The sequence below is a fragment of the Pangasianodon hypophthalmus genome, chromosome 1 (genome assembly GCF_027358585.1).
Source record: "Pangasianodon hypophthalmus isolate fPanHyp1 chromosome 1, fPanHyp1.pri, whole genome shotgun sequence".
Classification (NCBI taxonomy): domain Eukaryota; kingdom Metazoa; phylum Chordata; class Actinopteri; order Siluriformes; family Pangasiidae; genus Pangasianodon; species Pangasianodon hypophthalmus.
The window spans coordinates 18,128,463-18,152,354 of NC_069710.1; the positions used below are offsets into that span (position 1 = coordinate 18,128,463).

Below are 23,892 nucleotides of genomic sequence, written 5' to 3' on the forward strand. Positions count from 1 at the left end.
GATAAAATGGAAGGTTTTTAATATATAAAAAATATAAAAATATAAAGATAAATCATCAGAACCTTTTCCACCCTTAATGTGAAATAACAAAATATAAAAATTAAGTGAAAAACAATCAGAAACATTTTAGGGAAAATAGGAAATATAAAAAAAAAGTTACAATAACCTGGTTGCATAAGTGTGCACACCCTTTTATAATTGGGGATGTGGCTGTGTTCAGAATGAACCAATCACATTCAATCTCATGTTCAAAAGTAATTATCATACAGCTGTCATCAATGAAATTATTCTCATTAACCCTAAATAAAGACCAGCTGTTTCTGTACGATTTTCTTCACATCTTCATGGTCCGCCAATAGCTTACAAGGCATGTACAGTATCTCACTTGTCAAAAGATACCAATCAGGAGAGGGGTGTAAAAGAACTTCCAAAACATTAGATGTACCATAGAACACCATCATCAACAAATGAAGAAAATGGGGCAAGAACAAGAAGTCCCTCCAAAATTTACAAAAGGACAAGTCAAAAACTTACCAGGGAGGCTGCCAAGAGACCAACGGAAACATTAAAGGAGCTGCAGGAACGTCTGACAAGTACTGATTACTCTCTGCATGGGACAACTCATATTCTTCACATGTCTGGGCTTTGGGGTAGGGAGGCTAGACAGAAGCCCTTTCCTCACAGAAACATCCAAGCTCAACTAAATCACCCCAAACCATGTGGTAAAATGTGTTATGGTCTGAAGAGACCAATTCCAAAAGGTATGTTTGGTGCAAAAAAATGCACATCACCAAAAGAACACCATACCCCTGTTGAAGCATGGTGGTGGCAGCATCATGCTTTAGGGCTGCTGTTCTTCAGGAGAGTAAGTAAGCTTAGTAAGCTTAAGATGAAAAGGAATTTAACCTTTCAGCACGACAACGACCCAAAGCACACACCCAAATCGGCAAAGGAGTTCTGAATGGCCGAGCCAGAGCCCAGACATGAACCCAGCTAAAAATCTGTGGGGTGACCTGCAGTGGGCTGTGCACAGGAGATGCCCTCACAATTTGATGGATCTAGACTGTTTTTGCAAGAAAGAATGGGAAAATATTGCCAAGTCAATATGTGCCATGCTGATAGACTCTTACCCAAAAACACTGAGTGGTGAAATAAAATCAAAAGGCGCTTCAACAAAGTATTAGTTTAGGGGTGTGCACACTTATGCAACTAGGTTATTGTAAGTTTTTTCCTTTTTCCCCTAAAAATTTTCTGGTTGTTTTTCACTCTATTTGTATACTTTGCAATTTCACATTAAAGGTGGGAAAAGATCTCACACGATTTATTCTTGATAGTCATTCTTTTACTTCACAAAAACCTGCCATTTTAACAGGGGTGTGTAGACTTTTTTATACCCAGTGTATGACCTCGAAATCTCATATAGGTTAAAGAGTAACTGCTGCTTCAGACCAGACAACTTCTGATAGAGAAAGTAGTTTCAATACTGTTTTTCACATGTAAGATCAGTGATATTCTTTTGTAGTAATATGTAAATGTGAACTGGGTTTTCATTACAGAGTTTAGCATAAGAATTCTTCAGACTTGTTCAAAAAACTGCTCATAGGATGTTTTAAGAAATACTTTGCTAGCAACTTTTAGTAGCACTTAGGAGAGCTTCTAGCAGCAGGATAAGATTTTTTTTGTGTGTGTGTGAATCTTTATGTGAAAAACTGACTTGACTATATATTGCTAGTTTGCCAGAGACAGACTTTGGTTACAACCAGGGGTGGAACAAACACTTAGTTTTGGCAACTAAAATATTTAATACAGAAATTAAATTTAGTTAGGAAACTGAATTTTAAAACTGATTTAAGATTACTCAGCTTTAAGTAGTTTCAGTAGTTTACCAAATGATATTGTGATTTTTGCTTTCTAGAGATTTCATCCTAACCTGCCTCTCATCAGTTTCTCCTAAAGCCACTGCAGATATCTCAGTGTTGCTGCTGTGGCACATTAGCCCATACTGCATACGCTGGGGAAAAGAAAAACACAAACAAAGCCCAAATTTAAAGACATTTTCCACAACATTTAATTTTTTGGACATTACCATAACTATATAACTTGTGAGGACAAGTTTCAACAACAGAACATTTAATCATTTTGCTTCTTTACTGTTGTTTTTCTTTAGAAGTCAGTACACAATTTTGGTCCAGTAACATTTTGTGGCAGTTCTTTTCCTTTCGATGTCCATGGATCAATTATGTTGAACGTTCAACACATGCACATTATCATTTTACCTGTTTACATCAGCGCAGGACAAAGTCTGAGACCAACATTATGAATATAGCGCTGTTTTCTTTTTCAACATTGCTAAATTTACTGGAGACACTCACGACTAGTAAAGCTATATTACAGCTATGAACCAGATGGCTGACGCTGCGGTTTTACAGAGTGTGCACTGTATTTACATCTTTATTTACAGACCTTATTGTTTAAAAAGAAAAACAAAAATACTCAAGATAATTCTCTTTTTCGGTCAAGTAAGCCATTCTACGGCTGTACATATTATAAAACAAAAACTATGTATATTTACAGATAGCTGCAACTTATAGCTTATTGCCAATGCCCTTAAAATATCTCACTCTACTGCTCTCTGTTTCAGCCTGGACTCTGTACAGCTTTTTACACCGGGTCATAGATGGTCTTTCAAAAGCCGGTTCTGTTATTATCTATTGCCTGAATGAATGGTCATATATCTCATTGTTTTCAGCTGTACATGGGATTTAGAGCCAGGTGATAAATCAGCACGGCTTTAACTCTAAAGCCAGCCCAATGCCTGTATTCAACACAGCACGTTAAAACAGCAGTCCTTTCAAAAAAATAAAACTTTTAAAAACTTATTTACATACCCTATAGGCATCTGAGGCCAGTCTTATTTGGAGACTGGTAGTTACAGTAACTGAAGTGTTTACGAACTACAAACAAAGTGAGTGAGGTCAGAACAGTTGGACTGGGATCTGGAGCTCAGCAGTATATAGGAATTCATTTCCTACTGTAAAGATATCATTATTATTCAGGTCTTAACCTAACAGAATTAAACCATCCGGTTAAACTTGGCCAAATTGTGGAATATGTTTTTTTTTTTTTTTTTTTTAATGATTTTCATTAAAGATCAATATAGTGGATGCAGTAAAGCTCCAGCAATCTATAGTCTGCATTAACATTCCTGTATGTCATGTACTGCTGCCCTACCAAGACTCTCTTCATTATCTGAATATTGGCATGTTGGATTAAAAATGGCTGCTGATTCTACAGTATGAATCTGTATGAAAACTTACAGTGTATCATACAGATTCATTTTCTTCAATTACTTTACTGTATGCAAACCTTGAGGCTATGTTGGAAACATAGGGCTTATTTATCTGAAAAGTAAATTTTGTTAATATAAATAAATCAAAATCTATGGTACATGGATTCTCTAATTCTCAGAATAAAAATAAGTTAATTTGCTGACCGTAATTTCCTGTTTGTCTTGAGGGAAATGTGAATGTTTAACAGTATTTTTTTTAAGAACGCCAATATTTTTATATGTTGCTAGGAATATTTTAAAAAAAATCTGCTAAAGGTAGTTTAATACATGCGGTTCATTAAACCACCACTAGAACTTTAAATGTGTAATTCAATCAAAAATTGATTTTCTGTGGAATTATAAATTGGTCAATTAGTTTAAGACATCAGAAATGGCCATTAATCAGAACAATACTAGTTCACTCAAATGAGCTGTTTTTATTTCTTACTACTAGGTTTTAACTCTGATTGTAATTGTAGCACTTATTATGTCTGAAGTTTTTAAGTGCTCATTCGACCTACCAGGTGCTACTCTGTCACACTTTTGGTCATATTTGTTTATCTTTATTAAATATTCCATTTTATCATTAAATAAAAATCTACAGTTCTGTTTGATTGACTGGCCGAAACCAAACCATGTAAACCATCTTAAGAGCTTATCAGTTCAGGAGATTTAAAAAAAAAAAAAAGCAAAGGAAAAGGATGCAAAGAAAAGGGCTGGTGGAAAAAAAATACATCACCACTGAGAAGGAAACAAATGTAAAACAGTAAGGGGGACTAAAAAGGACAACCCTGCAAAGAGACGGAAAACAAGCTAGCAGTGTGCACCTCATAAAACCCAACAGGTCCAAGAAAAATAAATAAGTTGCAAGAATGATTAAGACGACAGAAGGTTGGGAAAGATCACACAAAGCTACAGGAGTTTTCAAATCGTTATTATGCTACAAATGCAGCGATAGGAGCAAATTGACTATGAGGTCTAGTCATGTGATCCACCATCATATGACCTGGCAGCAGCTGGCCTGGGCCGATGTACAAAGCAGCCCGTCCCTGGGGCTCCTCTGGATGTTTACTGAGATTGTTTTCTCACACAGAGGTAGCTGAAGCACATTGGCTTTCAAGTTCAGGTTGTTCTCCTTGACCAGGGCCAGTTCATTCAGCATGGCTGCTGTTTGGTCCGGGTAACGGTCCATTAACCCGCCGCCCACATTCAGAGTCTTTTCCAGGCTGCTGTTAGAGCCGATGCACATCTTCCATGAGGACTTTTCCTGCACTCTCACACTGGAGAGACTCTGCGGATCCATGATGAAGCGTCCTCCTCCTCCTGATCGGCGATGCTGCAACTGGGAGCTTAAACAGAGACTCATGAGCTTCAGGCTCTCCATCAGTTCTCCTGTGCTCCGGGCTGCAGTGCGTGTGGAGCCTGAAGCAGGATTGCTACTGCCACTGGAGCAGCTTGATGGGCTTCCCTGTCCTTTAGAACCCCCTCCCTCTCCTGTGTTTCCACTTCCACCACTTCCGCCATTACTGCTGCCCCTGTCTGGTCCCGAGTTACCCTCTCCTGGAGGTTTGCTCTGTCCACCGCTGCTGCCACCACCTCCGTTGCCCCCTGAATTTCCTGGTGGGCCCTCACTGCTGTCCCTGCGGTGCCAGCTGTATGTGAAGCCTGACTCTTTGTCGAGGCGACGGCGGTGGCTCTCTGAGTCATCGTCGCTGGTCTCTGAGCTGGAGCAGCTGGAGCCACGGCCCTGACTCTTGCGTCGGTGGTAGCGCTTCTGTGCTGTACCAGGTGACGCCATGTTCATCTTGAGGCGGCTCAGCTTGGGTGGCAGACTCTCGTCCATGTTGAAGTCATCATCATCGGACTCGCCTTCTTCTTCATATATCTGGTTGAGCACCGGTGCACTCTTGCGTGATGTCAGCCGGTTAGTGACTGATGGTGGCTTGCGGCGTAGGATCACCTGCGTGGGGAGTGGTGACGGCTCCTGCTCCTCCTCTTCCTCTTCGTCCTCCTCCACACGGAAAAGACATGTTCGCTGCTTGGCCGAGGCAGGAGGAGCTGTGGTGCTGGGTTTGAGGGGGCTTTGGGTGAGAGAAGCCATCTGGCCAGGATAAACGGCAGTGCTACAGGCCTCACTGCTCTCCTCCCGGCGGCCCAGATCCAGTAGCCCTTTGTTACGGTGACCATTCAGCAGGTTCTCGGTGCTCCGAGCTGGAGACTGTGGACCCCCTGCATGCGAGATGGAGGAAGTCGCCAGGCTGTCCTCGATGTCCTGGTGCATGTCAATTTTAGTCGGCCACGACTGCCTATAAAAAAAATAAGCAGAAATAAATCATGAGCCACAGAGACGCAACTCCATGAAAACTCAGGCTTCCTGAGTTAGGCATACTACTAATACTATACTACTACTAAATCTGTACTGAGTAACTGACAGTAGTGTAATGAATACAGATACATTCAAAAATGACTAAAAGGCTCAAGCACACCAGTGGAAGAATAAGGATAGAGACTGTCTTTAACATCAGGTAGAGCAGGCTTAGGGTTCTATTTTTGCCTCAGTGGTGAATGAAGAAATGTATTGTAATGGGTGTATAATGGGCTTGTATCCACAGTGTTGAAGGGGTTTGAAGGGGTTTGTGACCCAACAGAGTCATACTCATGTTCCCTGTAGCACTGAGTTGCATTCATGTTCCTAGGTTTTCATAAGCACCGTCAAACCATTATCAACAATACACAAAGCTTTTGTTGACATGGCAACAAGCCAAACAGGGCACCCTACTCATGGCAAAGTACAAAGCAAGAAACACAATACAAAGACCAAAAAAAATGGAAAGGCGACTCATTCAGAACTCATCCAAACAGATGTCTTTTGTGTCTCTGTAGTTCAATTAGCCTGGCACTTGTATGTTTCTGCATCAATCCTATAATTTCCCATCCTACACATTTTCTAGAGAACAATCTGAGTACGCAGATTTAAACTAAAATAGTCTTGATGAATCTAATAGTTAACAATTCAGTTCCATTCTCCTATCCTTCTAGACAGAAGGAAGTACCTCTGCTTTTCTAGGTCAGTCCAAACCAATTTTACAGCCCTCTAACACATTTATCACCCCTGCACAGCACTCCAAGCAGAAATGTGCTGTCAGTCCTCATTGTGCATTAAGAGAGGAATCCTGACATACAGCAGAATCAATCTCTTAGAAGGAAGGCATAACTGAATCCTATTCCTTGTAGAGGGCATCTGGGGGCAAAATTGTGCCAGCAATTAGACCTTAGCTAGCTAGCAAGATACTGCACAGGTGCAGTGTCAAACCTTGCTCTGGATATACTCTACTCATTTCAGAAATTAAACCACAGGATGTGAAAGTTCAAGTACAGAGAGCCTGGGCAGTTTGTGAGTGCATTACAGCTGAAAGAGCCAACAGTCCAAGACTGTCGAAGAGCCTGTACTCAGTTGCATTGAAGATACAGCTCGACCCCTAGGCCCTTAGGCAGAGCAGAGCAAAAAAAGGCCATTAGCTGTACCTGAAATGGGCTTTGATGTTGCTGGGGCTGGAGGATCGGGGCTGCACCTCCTTCTCCTGCTTCTCCCGTAGGATCCGCTCTGCCAGCAGGAAGTAGGTAGCCGTGATGTGGTTGTACTTGTTAGTTTCTAGGGCTCTAGGGAGGCAGAAAAATATACTTAGGAGGATAGAAAATGCTAGAAAGAGAAGAAGAAATGAACAGTACACAAAACAGGATAACAGTGCCTGATCAGCCTGTATTCTGTCTTATATTGTGCTCAAACATGTCTGACTAAAAATAGCAGGCTATTATAAATAAGCATGCGCACTGATTTCTGTGAGCCTTTTTAATGCAGATGTAATGAAGCTGGCATGTCCTCAGCACGGTTCCAGTGCTTAGTGCGGGCCGAGCATATTTGCAGTCCCTCCTCTCTGCTTCTCAGGGATTACATGATAATGAACAAACAGCAGCCACTAAACAGGGCCTTTTTATTGAGAGCTCTGACACAAAGAACTGCAAAGAACTCTCATAGTCTGAAGATACTGCCTTGACCTTTGTTGTCAGCTGCTGTGTGATTCACAGAGTACAAAAATCAAAGAAAATAACTACTGAAGAGTCCATTCTGAACAGGAACATGCTGTAGGGGCACTTACTCAATGATGGCCTCTCGATCTGCAATGTCCCCGAGCACCATGCGCTGGATGATGGAGTTGTGTTCTTCCTCAGAGAGGTTCTTGTGGGACACCAGAGGTGTGCTGAACTTGGTGGCTGGAGATGGATCCACTCCCTGCAGCCACGCATGGCTCTCAATCTCTTCCAGCGAGGCACGGTGCTTGGGGTCCCTCTGCAGCATCCGATTTATCAAACTGTTAGAAAAAAAGATCACATTCACCATGGCATATCAGAGCATGCAAAGCCACTAAGCTATTTTAGCGAACACCATTAAGCATCTTACTGTCACAATCATCTTACTTTCACTCCCTGAGTGACTAGGGTTAGGGTCAGTCTAATCAGCCTACAGGGTTTAGAATGAAGGGGAAAAAATTGGTTGGACGATATAAACAAAATGCTGTGTGTGATAAAGTTCACAAATTAAAGTTGGATATCACAATGTCAACAAGATCTCATGAATTAAGACATTTTTTTAATGCAATACATGTAGGGCACATCATTCAGGCATCAGGCACAGACAATAACACATTTGCTCAAGTAAAACTAAAACGTAATCTGCATTACAACTACTCTTACAAGCACAGTTTATTTAAAAAAATGCCACTGTTTCAAGTATTGTACATAAAACTTGGGACTGAAGTGGTTGCCTTCAAATTATGAGCAGCAGTGGCACAGTGCTGACCGATCAAGTCTTAGAGGCAAGGCAACTGCTGTCCTGAAGCAGCCGCACCCATACATAGTTCCTGTTCTCGAATCAGAATACATGTGAGAAGAACTAAAGTACTGGCTATATAACTGTTAGAATCGTGTAATCTTTCTAATATTCAGTGAGTGTTAGTAATCAAATGCTTGCTTGTTAGAAGATTAATAAATTAGCTGATGGTTCTGAATGTTTTTTGAAAAACCCCATTTGAAAAGGAGAAGCCACTGAAAACCTTATCGACTCAGTAGTCAGTGAGAAGCGAGAAGTGACGGAAGTGTAAATGAGTCGTGCAAAAAAAAAAAAAAAAAAAAAACAACGGGAGCTCTCAGGCTTTGTGAGCAGACAGCCATCCTTAGAGCAGGCCTTCATCATTCAGCACATGCACATTGCCAAAATTACAACTGAGCCATAAAGAAGCACCGCAGCTTAGGTTTCGTGAGCATACAACACTCTGAGTGGCACTGGAGAGGAGGAGAGTTCACTGTCTCGAAAGGGAAAGACATAAAAGAACTGGCTCTACATGCATGCCAATAATTACAGACAAAAGACAGTACTGCCACCAAAAATTAGCCAAGATGCTAAAGTATCGGTCATGGATGCCCAGTTTATTTTAGGGCTTTTTATTAGCGGTTATTTCAGTTAAACTAGCTGTTCCTACATGACGCATTTTGTTCACCATTAAGTATGCAGGCTGTCACACTGAAACCTCCTCTGGGGTATTTGAAGACCCGTGGTCATCAGCTCCTCTGGCAACGGCTGTATTCCCGAGAGGTCTATAATCACAGAGTAATCAGCAGGGCCAGTAGCATTAAATAATGGGGTTCAAATTTAACCTCCCATCATGCCCAATATCCATAGCCAAGTAATCAACTAAAGAGCAGATCATACCAATGTTAGCCCAGAACACGTGTATGTTCTTGGTTCTGTTAGGTTTTCTTAAAATAACACATTGGTCTATGGCTCAGAGTGGAATCATCAAAGATAGTGAGCAAGTAAGACTAGGATTATTGGTGTGATTCACAGTGCTGATATTATGCAAGTTATCTGATAGCCTCTCCTTTCACCTAATACTGTGCTAACTTTGTGCCAACACATAACCTCTTTAACTACAGTAGTATGACAATATCAGTATATCAGTGCTCTGGTATGCAAAGAATTTCAACACACCTGCATCAAACAAAGTGTAAAGTGAACAGCTGGTCAAGATGATATGTGAAGCTTCCCATCTTTATGAGCCTAGAATTTAGTCACTACTCTTTTCTTTATTGAATGAATTCAGGGCAACATAAGCCCTGAGCAGCTAGAAACAAGACAGCTCATAGAGCCCAGCCACCTATTTACTTACAAGTCAGCCCACATCATTTTTTACACATTTGTACCACATTAAAATGCTCCATCTCTTCCTTGCGCTTAAGCACTTCAGCAGTGCCTGAAGGGAAAATGCATTTCTTGTATAAAAAGCTGGTGGTCTGTTAGAAGAAAAAAAAAAAAGAGGTTGCTGAATTGCTCTAATTACGCTCATCAACTGAAAACAAGCCGAGATTTGTTGAAAGCCTTCAATTTGAGGAGCTGCACATGCTGGTGAGATGGAGGTCTGCTAAATGGCTTCTCTTTCAACGAAGAAACGCAGACAGAAATACATCGGAAGACAATGTGACTGAATTAATCTGACCAAATCAACACGCAAATTAAAACACCTCCATTTGGTATGACGACAGAATTCAAAATGACAATATTGGCCTACAAAAGTAGGAAAAAAATAGCTAGATTAATTAACATCATTCTAACATCAGAACTAATGGTGATTTAAATAAAAAAGTGTTGTGTGTGTGGAATGTTCATGAATGAAAAGCTCCACGCCTCCTTTACATAATGAGCTTAATATATTTATATTTGGATTATGGCCCTGACTACAAAAGGCTGGAGAACCCCTGAACTAGATCACTTTGACTTTTGCCACAACTGCATTTTAAAGCAGCAACTTAAGAAATCTGTAATTAGGTCCTGGTTTTGTTCAGTACGTTTGTGTAATTTCATAAGCTGATAAGACAGGCAGACAAGTATCGAGGGTCACATCATGAAGGCCCTAACAGGTCCATGCATCATCATATACCGGGGAAAAAGTACTATGGGCAAAGTTCAGAAAGCAATGTCCCTATTGAGTATCTGCGTTATTTGAAACCCTCACAAATGAGATTTTTATTACACAGGTAATCATATGTGTAAAGGTAACATATTGGTTTGATATTTACTAAGATTGAAATGAAATGCGTAAGCCTGTGCTGCCAGCCTGAAGCAGATTGATTTATAGCTTTATTAAATGGTATCCTTAAAGTCTATATGAAGATCATTGTCCACACTGCCCGGACAGCTGTCAGCGTCCAGCTCTCCAGACGCAGAGCACGGCACCTCTCTCCTGCACGACAGACTACACTGATCAAGATTCCAACTTTATTCCAGTATCCACACGGAGTAAGGCACAGCCAGCCAGCACAGGCCCACACCACTGCAGCTCACAGCCAGAGCTCTCAATCACACTTAATCACCATCTTTGAACTAGATCCACTAGATATATAAGGTTAGGGACATGGCATAAGTTTCAGATTATTTTTTTAATAAAAACTCCTGCATTCTATGTTGTTGCATAATTTAAACACCCCACTATGCTAAAGAGACAAAGACAGGATGTTATCCTCCCTCCTTTCCTGAAGACTAAATATATCCTCATCTCCTCAAGCGGAAAGGGATGACCACAGAGCAGAATGTGGAACTGCTGTCTGAAACATTCAACAGCTATTTATAGTTTATTAATAGAGTTTAAAACAACATTTTGTGAGCTGCACTTCTGCAGGACGAGCAAAATCGGCAAAATATATATGATCAGCAACAATCCCATTATCCATAATCATTACAGGCGATGCAAGAAAATCTGTGAGAACCTCCAGACTAATGCTGCATTCGACTTACCTCGGAAGTGGGAAGTCGTCATTTTCGACCTCCATGCATTCAAGCTACAAAGTGGGGAAAAAACCACGGACACTTCCATATTTCCCTTTTGTTAGCAACTGCAGGATGATTAACTATGATGAGTGATGTATATTTTCCTCCTCAAAACAGCAGACTGTATAGTCAGTGTTATAGATTTAATAAGCAAGTGTGTCTATGTTGGTTGATCTAAAGGAAATATTTGTACATACACATACAATAAGCATTAAATGAGCTTAACTCATTTAAAGGTAAGAAGTGCTAATTTGTTTTTTTTGTTTGCTTCTGATGCTATGGGTAGCCATGTTGATTTGACATAACTTGCTGAATTCCAAGACTATCCCAAGTTCCAGAGTAGGAATTCCTAGTTGAGGGAGCTTTTTCTTTGTTCTTTCCTGGTCGGAGGTCAGGAATCACCTGACTAAGCTGAGTGAAGTGCTCAGGGATGGGCTACACTGCTTCAAGAGTTAAACCAGTCCAACCTTTCAACATCATAAGTAGGACTTTGTAGTCAGTGTGGAACTAAGACTATCTGAGGTAATGTGCTTTGACTTTTTTTGTTTCTAAAAACATAGGCTGACTGGACTAACAGACAGCAGGGCAGCCAGTCAGTGTAGCAACATTTCAGCCTAAACCTGGATTATTAAATGGCCCCAACCCATCTTCTGACACATTTTCCAGTTACATTAAAATTCAGTGGAATCTGTAAATAAGGGTAAAGTATTGAATACTGTCCTACAATCAAGACCTAATGAAATGTATAACTACACATAAACCATACGAAGCACTGGGGTGAAAACACACACATGTACAAAGACATACACAGTGCTATTGTTAGCTATTAGACTGAAAATGTTTAGTGCTGTTACGCCATGCATTCTCAAAACAGCAAAGAGTAAGAATCTAGGTGAAGAACTGGTATTAAAAGTGGCGTGGAACAGAAAATCGTTTGCCCTATCCTCAGGAGATCTCTTCCCTGTCAGTTACCATCACACTGGCCACCTGTGAGCTCATGTATGCAGAAGAGGGTGGATAACACTTTCCTCTGTGTGTGTTAAGCTGCCCCATGATGCAGCATGAGCAACAGTTTGAAAGATGTGGTTGGCTAGCTTTATATGTCTCGGAGGAGGCACGTGCTAGTCTTCAACCTCCCCAGTCGATAACTGTTGTGTTACAGGGGAGAGCTGGCTGGTGAGTGGGAATTAGAAAGCGACCAAATTCAGGAGAAAATTGGAGGAGGGAGTTGGCACATCTCTGAGCATTTTTTAAACAGATGACCATCCCAGTCCCACATTTTATGTAAAGTGTGTCGAGCAACACTGGCTTTAAAATTAATTGTACCTTCTTTTTTTTAATGTTATTTGACTATATATGTACAGACAGATATACTTTTACTGTATGTAGTGCACTATGAAGGTTGTACAAAGCAATTATGTTATACACTAGGTAGAGCACTAGCTAATGTTTTTAAAATACCATTAAATATCTTTTTTTTTTGTATTCGGATTTGATTGATCTAGATGAAGGTCATTAACCACATGGTGAGCAGATCCTCCAGCTAACTTCATCATCTATTTGCCAAAAGTGAAGCATGAAACAAGGCAGCCATTACGAAGGGAAACAGAGCCATGCCTTTAGGACCAGAGTGTAACCCAATAGTCTGATATGCTTGCCCTTAGACACATGTTCTATCTGGAGCAGCCACATCATGCTATAGCCACAGGCAGGAAGCCAAAATAAACACAGCAGGGCAGAAGAATGAAAGAACCACTATGGCATACATTTTCAAAAGTGCCTTACTGAGATGCAAGAGGACACACCCTGCATAGAACAGATATTACACAACTAACAACAGTGGTGTAATGAGTTACAGGACTGCTGCGTAAGACCAGATAAGACCTCTGTCTATGTTTAATTTAAAAGTGTAGTATAGGGCTCAGCAACCTGAAGGCTGAGGAGACTCCTGGAGTGGGTATAAATATGGAAAAGTGGCAGGAAGTGCTTGATTTACAGTCATGCACCAAATATTTGGAGGAGCAGACATGCCATTTGGATCATTACTGATGCGTCAGAGAGCCAGCCAGGCCAAACCACAGGAATGACACCAAGTAAGGCAAAGTACACGTGAAAACTTACACATAAATGATTGTGGGTAAAAAATTCAAATGGAGCAAAATAACCACAATCAAGGGTGGCCACTATTAACAGGGAAAAAATGCAGACAAACAGCATTCTTAGTTATATTACCTCAACATTACAAAATTCCTTAAACCAGGGTTCTCCAGCTTTTTGCAGCCAGGGATGCCTTTAACTATACAAATAAATGCCATGGACCTCCTCAGTACACAATTATTTTATGAACATAATCCAACTAGTCAATTATTAGGCTCATTATTTAAATGTGTACATTACTGTTATAATCTTTCCAAACAAAAGAAATGATGGAATACATTAGGTGTCATTATTTTTAAGTCTACTTGTTTTGAGTTACTGAGGTTTGAATTAAACCCAGTCTATTCAAGTGCCTAGTCAAACAGGCTAATAACTATAAGAACTCCATAATAAAAATAACTTATTTATAGTTAATAAATATATAAATTGTGATTTCCTCCACAGTTGCAAAAAAATTTAAAGGGGAAAAAAACCTTTAGAACCCATTTTGGAACCAATGTCTTAAACAATCCAACACTAACAATGAGAATTTGGATACTACTACTTTGCACTGGGTAATATAAATGTCCTAGTGAATTATTAATAGATACAAATAAAATCAATTTAGGGAAGTACTAATCCATGCTAAACAAATTGTAAACTGTTCATCAGCCCCACTGTCTCGCCAATATGAGAAAGAGCCAGACAAAGCAGCCTTAAATAAAAATGACAGAAAATCCACAGGGTCCTAACATGAACAACGGATATCTATTGTCAAAATATTAAAAAAAAGACACTACAGAGGCAGACAGGCAGCATGCAAATTCCTTAGTCTTACAGTTGCTACTTATTTAAAATATTCTACAAATTAAAAATGGTACTCCTTAATATAAGTTAACCATTTTATTTCTGGATTTAAAAAAAATTGTTTAAATCAACGCTGTGGTGATTCTTTCTGCAGCAGTGATATCCAACTAGGAATTCGTGTCAAACACAAAACACATTTTACTCAACATGCAAAGCCTTTTTCACAGCAACCTGGCTTTCACAACCCTACTAATGAAACCAATGATAAGAGGAAATCTGTATTCATATCACAAAGTGTCCTTTTGTTTTGACTGCTCAAATAGATTGTTGTACTTAACAACTGAACAGACAAGGAAGGTCACTGCTGGGAGTTCTGATCATTTATCACAAAAATAGCTGCAGCCCACATACTGTTTTCAAAGCAGTGCTCACACTCTCCACTATGCTAAATTTTTGGTAGTTTGTTATATTTGGATATAAGGACAATTCTTGAAACAGGTCAAATTCAGTAAAATATGGTAAAATACGCATTAATCCACATTGAGCTGTGTGTTTATTGCTACTTTTGTTTGCACAGAATGTCCTAAAATAATTGCTATTAGAGTTAATAACTTCATTTTACTTGATTTGCTTTAATTTATACTTGTGAAACATATACATTTGAGATGAAGATTCACAAAGCAAAAAGAACGAGAAGCAAAAATATGTCTGGTGCAATTCTAAATTCACCAGTGTAGAATTGGTGGTGTTTCTAAGCCTCTATCATGTTTTGTCTGTGAAAAAGTGCTTTTATTGGGGAACGATAACTGAAAGATAATGAATAACTGCTTTGGGTTTTAGGCATAATCAGTATACTGATTAGTACAAATGCAGTACAAACTACATCAGTATCTTTTCACATTGTTTTTTAGCCTGGACACACATGTCAGACAACTTCAGACGGTTCGTCAGACATCATTTACTTCACCCATCAGCTTTCAATTAAGCTGCATGCACCATTTTAATGTGTGTTAATTAAACTTGCTTATTTACTGGATTTTGTGGTGTAACTACTAGTACATTCAGAAAGAGGATTAAGTAGCATCTGGCTGCAGTAAACGTTTTTGAGCAAGTACACTTTGCCCCAGTGCCTGTGTAGTATATCTCACTTGGGTTATGTGATTTATGGGGAGGAAATAGCAGTTCTTATTATTCTGGGGTGCACTGAGTTTAGAAAATACTACAGCCTAAGGAAAAGCTGTATCAATATTCATTATGAAGGCAATTTTTTAACTGTGGTGCTTTGCTGGGAATGAAAGCACTGACCTGACTCCGGTCTTATCTCAACAACTTGAAGAAAAAAGAAAAAAGGGGGGAAAAGTGTCTTCTTGTCAGTCTAGCCTTAAATCTGATATTAGGAAAATATGGCAGTACGAAGCTAAAGTGTTTTTAGAGATCATGTAAGGTATGTGTGAGGAACCCTTACTCTTTGCAGGCATTGGAGACGTGGGTAGGTACGGTGTATTTACAGTCCATGATCATGGTGAGGGTTTCACTGTCGTTGGCTTCCTGGAAAGGAGGCTGTCCACATACCAGCATGAAGAGGATCACTCCTAGACTCCAGATATCTACAGAGAAACAAACACGAAATAAATCAACAAAGGGAAAAAGGCTCTTCTCCATGTGGGATTAATTTAAACTTAATTAATTAAGGAGAAATTCAGACAGCTACCAATTTACTGATATTGTCTAACAAATAAGGTCGCCTAAGGCATGTGTAAAACTGGTCTCACAAGGGCTTAGTGTCACAGCAAACAGAGCGATTTTCATGTGAACCGAGGTCCTAACTGGCCTGCTTTAGTGGTTCTGTGGTACAATACAAGGGCAGTAAGAACATGAAAATAATATCATGAATTATAAATCTAATATAGACATACAGGTCAGAAAGCATAGCTATTACTGACAAAATCTAGCCAGTGCATGGCTTAAAATTAATTCTGCTGTAATTACGGGAGCACAGAAGATTTGAGCAAAATTTCCATCAAATCTTCATCCTCAGAGGATTACTCAGTCTTTTTTTCTTGCTGGACTTAATTATAGGAGAAAGAACCTAAGAAACTGACAACTTGTTTAACAAAATGCAGCCTAGAAAAATTTTTAAATTCTATACTGAATGCTAAATATTGAATGAATAAAGCTCGACTCTAAGTTTGCTATATAAACAGGAGTGCACAGTCAAGGCACTCGAGAGCAGAATGACACCCACGTGAACTCTTATTCTCCCACAGAACTCTACAATTCTCCTCTGCTAAATCTGCACTAGAGTTACATATGGCTATTAATGGAAACAGTGGTACAGTCTGTCTATTGCAGTGTTCTTGCTGGGTTTTTTCCCCCAAGCATGATGACCAAAAAAACCCAAGTTGCAGGTTCCCATATGACTCCTGACAGAATGACGTATAGGGAAAAAGCTACCTCAGCATGCTGTCTCTAACAGAACAGCACACCTGCAGAAGATGCTGTCCCTCACACAGCACAATTCATTTTGATTTGGATTCACAGTTATTTAAAATAAATAAATAAATAAATAAAAATAAATTCCTTTATGCTTTTTGAAGCATCTCACTTTCATGTCTATACCCTTTTGTGATTATTTTTTTTTTCAGTATTACCACTCTCTGCTTTTAAACTATTATTTTCTTCCATCATGAAAACAGTAGGCTTGACTTATTTCTGTTATGACTGATTTTAAATACTATTTAATTTTTTTGTAGTATTTATCTATTTTGGGGCTTGAAAATCCACAGGACAAAAAAAATAAATAAAATAAAAAAAAGTGTACACACACGGTCTACCTTTAGTTGCCTAATGCAAGACTTTCAAAACACATATTTCAAAACCTTATGGGCTAAATTACATTTGCTGCTTGATGGAAAAAAAGGGCTCTGAATTGCACACCCTAACGTAATCACAGAAAGATGCTCTGTGTTATTTAGTTGCTGTTAGAAGCTATAAAGTGATGTGTATATTACAACGCTCAAAGTACTTGACAGACAAAATAAGCAAGCATTCATTTCTGGGAGCTGATCATGACTTTATAAAGCCTCTTGTGTTTGCACTTTGACAAAGCTTAATGGGGGGGGTACAGTATAACCTGTTGTCTCTCTCATGGCCTTGTGTCCGCTGCACGTGTTTAAATGCGAGGCTATTGTGAGCTGTACCAAACGAAACAAAGAGCATTCCGTTTTCTCATCACTCCTCCCACCATTACCTGTTCTCTAAAACTTTATATTTACCGCTGCTGATTTTGCGTGATCCCTCATTAGTGTCAGGTAGATGAGCGTGTTTGTGTCACATAGACCAAAAATGCATTTTGACACCGTGGGAATGAAATAAACCATGCGCCTCTACCAGCTGATGTCACGTTACAGCACTTTTGTATATCAGTAAAGATCAAGATAAAAATAAGATATAATACAGCTTAAGATCACATTTTTGTTACATTTTCATTTGCCATATTTGCTCTTTAAGCAGCGTTGATGTGACGGGGATCAAGGTCATTCTGAATTTGCTAAAAATAAACAAAAAAAAATATTTTAAAAAGGGTTGTGTTGACTGATCTAGCCTTGCTTTCACTTTTACATCTGACTGCACGAAAGCTCACCTCAGACTACACAGCCATATCATGTTATTTTTTTAAAAATCCCCTAGGACACACTCCCAGGCATTTACATCTGCTCAGACAGTTGGCAGCCTAGTCAGAGAGAAATCAGCAGGTAGCTTTACACCTCTTTCTGCTGAGGCTGCAGTGCTGCTAAATATTAACGCTCTGATAGAAAAGTCACCACTACGTGACTGAATCAAGCACGCCATGTCCCAATTACATGAGGTGTAGGTCAGAAATCAAACACCTTTATATCTCACTACAGGTTTCACAACCCGTGTGCTGAGCATGGAACTTATGGGCGTGTGCATAAAGAGAGGGGAGGGGCATCCCCTGGGCCAACATCCTCACTCTTGTTTAATTTTGAATGACTGCAGCAGAAAGTGAAGGCAGGCCCCGGCTTGCTGCTAAATCACTCCATCATTGTGGAGGAATGCGAAGGTGGTTATTAATCCACAGACTGGACCAAGCTGGACCAAGCAGAAACTGGAGCAGCCACAGACCGGCCTTCAGCGGGAAGCCATACGCAATAACTTCACAACAGAAATAGTGAATTACAATATGATTACTTTAGGCTGACTGTATTTTTTGGAACCTGAGGGCCATTCTGGTAGGGATGAATACTGACAAACTTGATATAGCACCGACATAATATGCTAGCATACTAGCCAGCACTACTAACACACGAATGGAGCAATTATTACTCAGGCAGCCTTCCCCGGTGGATTCAGTCCATTTTAACGAAATCACTGTGGTAATTGGGAAGTTCATAGCTCCAGATATAAGACTGGGTTGCCAGGGTTTTTATGGCAAATTGGGCTACTCTTAAAAACAACAAATCAGAAATAAGTAACAATGTGCTCCTTCAGTGCATTGTCTATCTATAGAACTGTTCTTTTTAGGCATGGATGAATTTAGTTCCTTTATGAGAGCTTTAGACCAGTCAGTTACAGCTGCAGATGCCAAAAACAGTCTCAGCAGCTCACTAACAGCCACTGCTTCACACAAGAGCTCAAGCACCATCCTCACAGTGAAGAGCATGGTCTTAAGTAGTTCATTAAGATGGACCACTGCTAGGCCTCACGTATAGAGCACGTACATTTCTACTCTGATTAAAGGTCCAAGTTATTTATGAGCCAAAACATTTACAAAACTAGGGTTTAATAAGATTTATACACCAGTTATTAAAAGTTACTGTGGAACCATGTAGCCTTGCAACACTTTTTCATGTCATTTTATACCCCCTGTTTGGCACCAATTCTAACAACCAGTCTCATCTGGAGTACTCAGAAGCAAATTAAAAACAAAACAGCTTAAATTGCTCCACAATGGAAAGATGAACACAACCATAAGCAGTTGTTTTCAGTCTCACTTGGTTGCATCATCTGAAACGCTGTATGTGAAAGTATGTGTACTCCCCTATGGTGAAATGCCACAATCTGTAAAATTCCTCATCACAAAACCTTAAAAACAACAAAGCAAAGCACCTGCATGTGTAGATAAATGAAGGGGAAACACCAACATTCAACATTCACTTGAGCAGACAGGATGCCAAGGTGAATGAAACAGAGCAAGCAACTTCCTGGATGCCCCCCATCCCCCCCACTCCGCCATATGCCCTCTTGTGCTTTCACTTGTATACGCAGCTCTCTCTCAGATGGCACCGGGTGTTGCTATAGCAACCAGCAGGCCAGATTAATTACCCTGTAGGCAAACGGCACTGTGTCTGGCTGGCACGGGTACGATCAGGAAGACACTGCTCTAAACATAGCTCCATCACGTCCCCCCATTTTCCTGCCTCTCCAGCCGTCATTCCTGCTATTCTTCTTCCTTTCCCCGTTTTCCCTAAGCTTCAGCAGGGAGGTGCCAGCTCTCGGAGAGAAAACAATCTGTTGGAAACAAAGGGGTGAAGAGATGAGGAAAAGAAGGAGGAAAGGCGATGGGGGGGGAGCGGTAGCGCCATCCTTAAAAGCTTTCCTGTGGTGTCAGAGAAGCACAAACAGCAAGACTCGCATAAAGCACGCATGCAAACATATGCACCTCGGTGGTGGTTTAATGAGTGACTCGGGAATTTGACACTTGGCCATTTGCGCGAGTGTGCTTCTAGTGCATTGCATCACTCCACCACTGCTCTAACCAACATCAGATAAGCTCACTGACAACGGCAAACAGACACAATAAGCATATAAGGTCTGACAATAGTTCAGTCAGAGGAACAGAGAGAACGCAGTCCGCTGGTTTCTCCATTTAAACACACAGCACACTTCTGACAACGGTAAAGCACTATACACACTCTATACACTCTGTACCAGGGGAGCGCAACCACAATTTGTGAAGACCCTTGCTTATAAAGGTCCAAATAAGCAAATAAAGGTAACAAGGGCAATGAAAAGCAACAACAAGCACCTTTTAATGCTTAACCATCAGTTATTAGTTCATGGCTATAAATAATAACCACTTGATATGTTCTGTTTCATGCTGCTTCACTTTAGCACTTTGACTAATGCCATGGACTTACATGAACAAATGAAGTGAGGAAACAGATATCTTTTGAACTTAAAGTGGAGAAAAAAAACTCATACTTACTCAATGTTTTTAACGAGCCGTGTCATTTTGAATGAAACATTTTCTGAAGAGCTGACTTAAAACAATTTATATAAATCCCACAAAAGAGGCTCTGCTACAGAAGCAGTGATGGTTCATGTTTTTATATGCACTATATGGCCGAAAGTATGTGGACACCTCACCATCACAGGCATATGTGGTCATTAACACAGAGCTGGTCCCTCTCCTTTGGTGTTATAATAACCTCCACTCTTCTGGGAAGGATTTCCACAAAATGTGAGGATTTGGCCATTCAGCAACAAGAAAATTATTTTTATTTTCCTGTGTACTGATGTCAAGTGAAGAAGCGGTCTGCATTCCAGTTCATCCCAAAGGTGTTCAGTGGGGTTGAGGTCAAGGCTCAGGCCATAAAGGACCTTGCTTTGTGCACAGGGACACTGTCGTCATGAAAAAGGTTTGGGTCCCTTAGTTCCAAGGGAAGGGAAATCTTAATGCTAGAGCATACAAAGACATTCTATACAACTGCGTTGGGGAAGACCCACACATGGGTGTGATGTCCACATCCTTTCGGCAATATAGAGTCCATTGAATACTCTGCTACTGTAATTTTCTCAGTTAAAAAAAAGTTCTCAGTTACTCCACTGAAATATTCTGTTTGGTCTGCACTTGTTGACCCTGCACTATAACCTCATATCACAGAAGAGCACAGAGCACTAACCAGAGGTCTTACAAATCCCTTTCTCAGGATTTTAAAAATTCTTTGGTTGCAAGATGAGTTCTTCGCATACATAATGTTATGCTCACTGGCAACCAGTTTATGCCAATTGTGACTAAAGACAGTCCACAACACAATTCCAGCACCGTCAGAAAATTTGATGCTTGTCTAAAAGCCACCAATAGAAGGACAGCACGCAATAACACAAAGCTCACAGATGAGCTACAAATGCAGTAGTGGCAATGATGAAATGGTGATGTACACAGAATGAAGTAATTTTCTTTAATCGCAGGTTATTGTATAATCCGACATGGAGAACACATCATCACATGGTCTGTTATAGAATTCAATCATGATTTTAATGGGATCATTTTACAGGGTGACAAGCAATACTCTTAAAAGACTGTAATTGCACAGTCTAAAACCTAGTCAGCTACTCCATAATCATCCTCTTTTTTTCAGCTACATGGGAAAGAATATACAGCTTAGAAACCCATGAAGATGCTCAGAAAAGTCTGAGCATGTGATCTTTTGCCTCTATTTCCAAATCACTAGCTCAGTAATAGATGAAAATAAGGCAAATGTGTGGGGTGAATGCTCTGGGGAAGCGAGCTGTGCTGTGCAGTAGATGGAGAGCTGACCTCATTTTAAAGGTCACTGAATGGAATAATTACAGTTAGGCCTTGTTCTCTTGTGTTCTTTAGTCCCTTGCCTGAATTGTTAAAACTTCACCTGCAGAAAAAGTAAACAGCCAATTCATATTTCTTCAAAAAAAAAAAAATGCTAGTTTAAAAAGAAATGAAAGGAAATCACATGTATTCCCAAGATGTAGTTTAACAGATGCCGATCTGTCTCTCTTTTTAGTGTCTCCAAGTCTTAAGTGAACACCTTTCTCAAAAGTATCTTAAAAGTGTGTGCCCAAGCTAATTAACAAACAGTAAATCATCAGCATACATACTGTACTATAAATCTGAATACTGACAGAAGTATAGTCCAGTTACTGTGCTGGGAAAGACCTGTACTAAAAGCGTACACTGTTAATTTATAGCACTTGTGAGAGAACTGTCACAGTGGGAACCTGAGCTATCATGTAACCACTAAATGCCTGGAGGACGACTGATCGCTCTCGCTCTCTCTCTTTCACTCACACTCATTGACTTCAGCCCTCAGCCAAACAGATGTAGGCTACTGTGTGGTCCCATTAAACTGCTGCAAGACTAATATTAATGTCTAAATGACTTCATATGGGTGAATGAGCAGAGAAAAGCTCAGTTAGATCACTGGTTCCCAAACTTGGTCCTTTGTATAGCTGCACAATTGTTTAAACAAACAAACAAAAAGTTGCAGTTGTGCAATGTGTAGCTGCATGCCGTAATTTGTATTTTACATTTACACAATAGTGGCTTTGTTATCTGCTTTAAGGTGAGAAAAAGAGCAGTTATTGCTATCCACTGTTAAAAATCCTGAAAAACCACAAAAATGTTCATTTTCATGTTATGCATTTTGCAGAACATCCCTGTCTCTTTAGTCTTAGTTTTTCACACAATATCCAACAACTTTGTCAAATATTGAGAGTTTGTCTATACTATATTTTGCTGTCTCTTCCACTCCAACACACCTGAGCCACCTAATAGGGCTACATGGATTGTCTTTTCACAGTCATTGGATTTCAGAGAAATTTGGGATTTGTCCAAACCTGAAAACAGCAGGGTTTTCCATAGCCAATGAGTAAGAAGTGTAAATTCAAGCTAAATATCGGCAACAATAAAATATTGTGGATAAATAAAGTCCCGGAAACATTAAAACACATAATAAAATCGTGATAATGCCTCGTACAGCTACAGAAAAAGACCATTTGGAAAAAAACAAAGTTAATTCAGCAGACACCAGCACCACTACTACTGAAGATTGTTGTGGCCACTGTCCAGTAGAAAAGTGATTCCAGCCAGAGATACGATCAGGACAGTTGTGTCCGAGTGATCAGTTGTCTGCACTATTTATAGTTTAACCCACACAACCTGTATTGACATTTATGGTACATGGGCAAAAAGTATAACTAAATTCAGCAATAACTAAATCATGAAAATCTATACAATGGAAAGTATAAAGCAGACTTCATCAAAAAAAAAAAAAAAAAAAAAAAAAAAAAAAAGAAAAAAAAAAAAAGCAGCAAAGCAGAGTGTTTTCACCACCATCAACCACAACATGTATGTATCAGCCAAGTATCTAAACAAAAGCAGAGATTAGCAGGGTGTTTGCTATGCTATAAGGGTTTGAACAAAAGCACTTTATTTCACGCTTCAAACCTCATTTCCAGGTAGCTCAGAGCAACTATTTCCTGTATGAATGTGGGCTAAACCAGCCTGGTTAGTTTCTGACAGAATTACTGGCATCCAAAGTTGTTAAATTAGCAGTAGCACACTGAGAAAGAAAATTCCAAACCACTCACTCATCCATCAATCCATCATTATCTGGTCTCTGCTAAGGCCATGCTGAAGTGACAAACAGATGAGGATTGAGGAACAAGGATCATAGCCTAATTTACACAAGTCATTAAATTAACTGGGCTTCATAAGCATTACCGAGGAGTTTGTTAGAATCAAATCAAGAATCTAAGCAGAGGTTTCAGTATGGGGTACAAAGTGGAAAAACATTCACTTGCCATCTAAACTGAGCTGTATAAATCAAATGAATAAAATTTGAACATGCTAACTACAGAATCATTTTGAAATAGTAAGAATACCAGAGGAAGGATTCATAGCCCACAATGTTGTAAATGTCACACCTAGATGTGAATTAGGCCTAATGCGTGGCCAGTC

The 23,892-nt window shown here is 39.8% G+C and overlaps 1 protein-coding gene across 1 annotated transcript in view; it reads right to left on the reverse strand.

The window, feature by feature from the left end:
* Nucleotides 1–2,044: 2,044 nt before the first annotated feature.
* Nucleotides 2,045–23,892, reverse strand: part of snrka (SNF related kinase a) — a 36,243-nt gene continuing 14,395 nt past the window's right edge. Inside the window, exons 3-6 of the mRNA XM_026926518.3 lie at nucleotides 15,616–15,757; nucleotides 7,486–7,698; nucleotides 6,854–6,988; nucleotides 2,045–5,634 (exon numbers count right to left, since the gene is read on the reverse strand). Of these exons, the coding sequence (XP_026782319.3) occupies nucleotides 4,326–5,634; nucleotides 6,854–6,988; nucleotides 7,486–7,698; nucleotides 15,616–15,757 (1,799 nt within the window). The 3' untranslated portion in view covers nucleotides 2,045–4,325. The remainder of the gene's footprint in view (nucleotides 5,635–6,853; nucleotides 6,989–7,485; nucleotides 7,699–15,615; nucleotides 15,758–23,892) is intronic.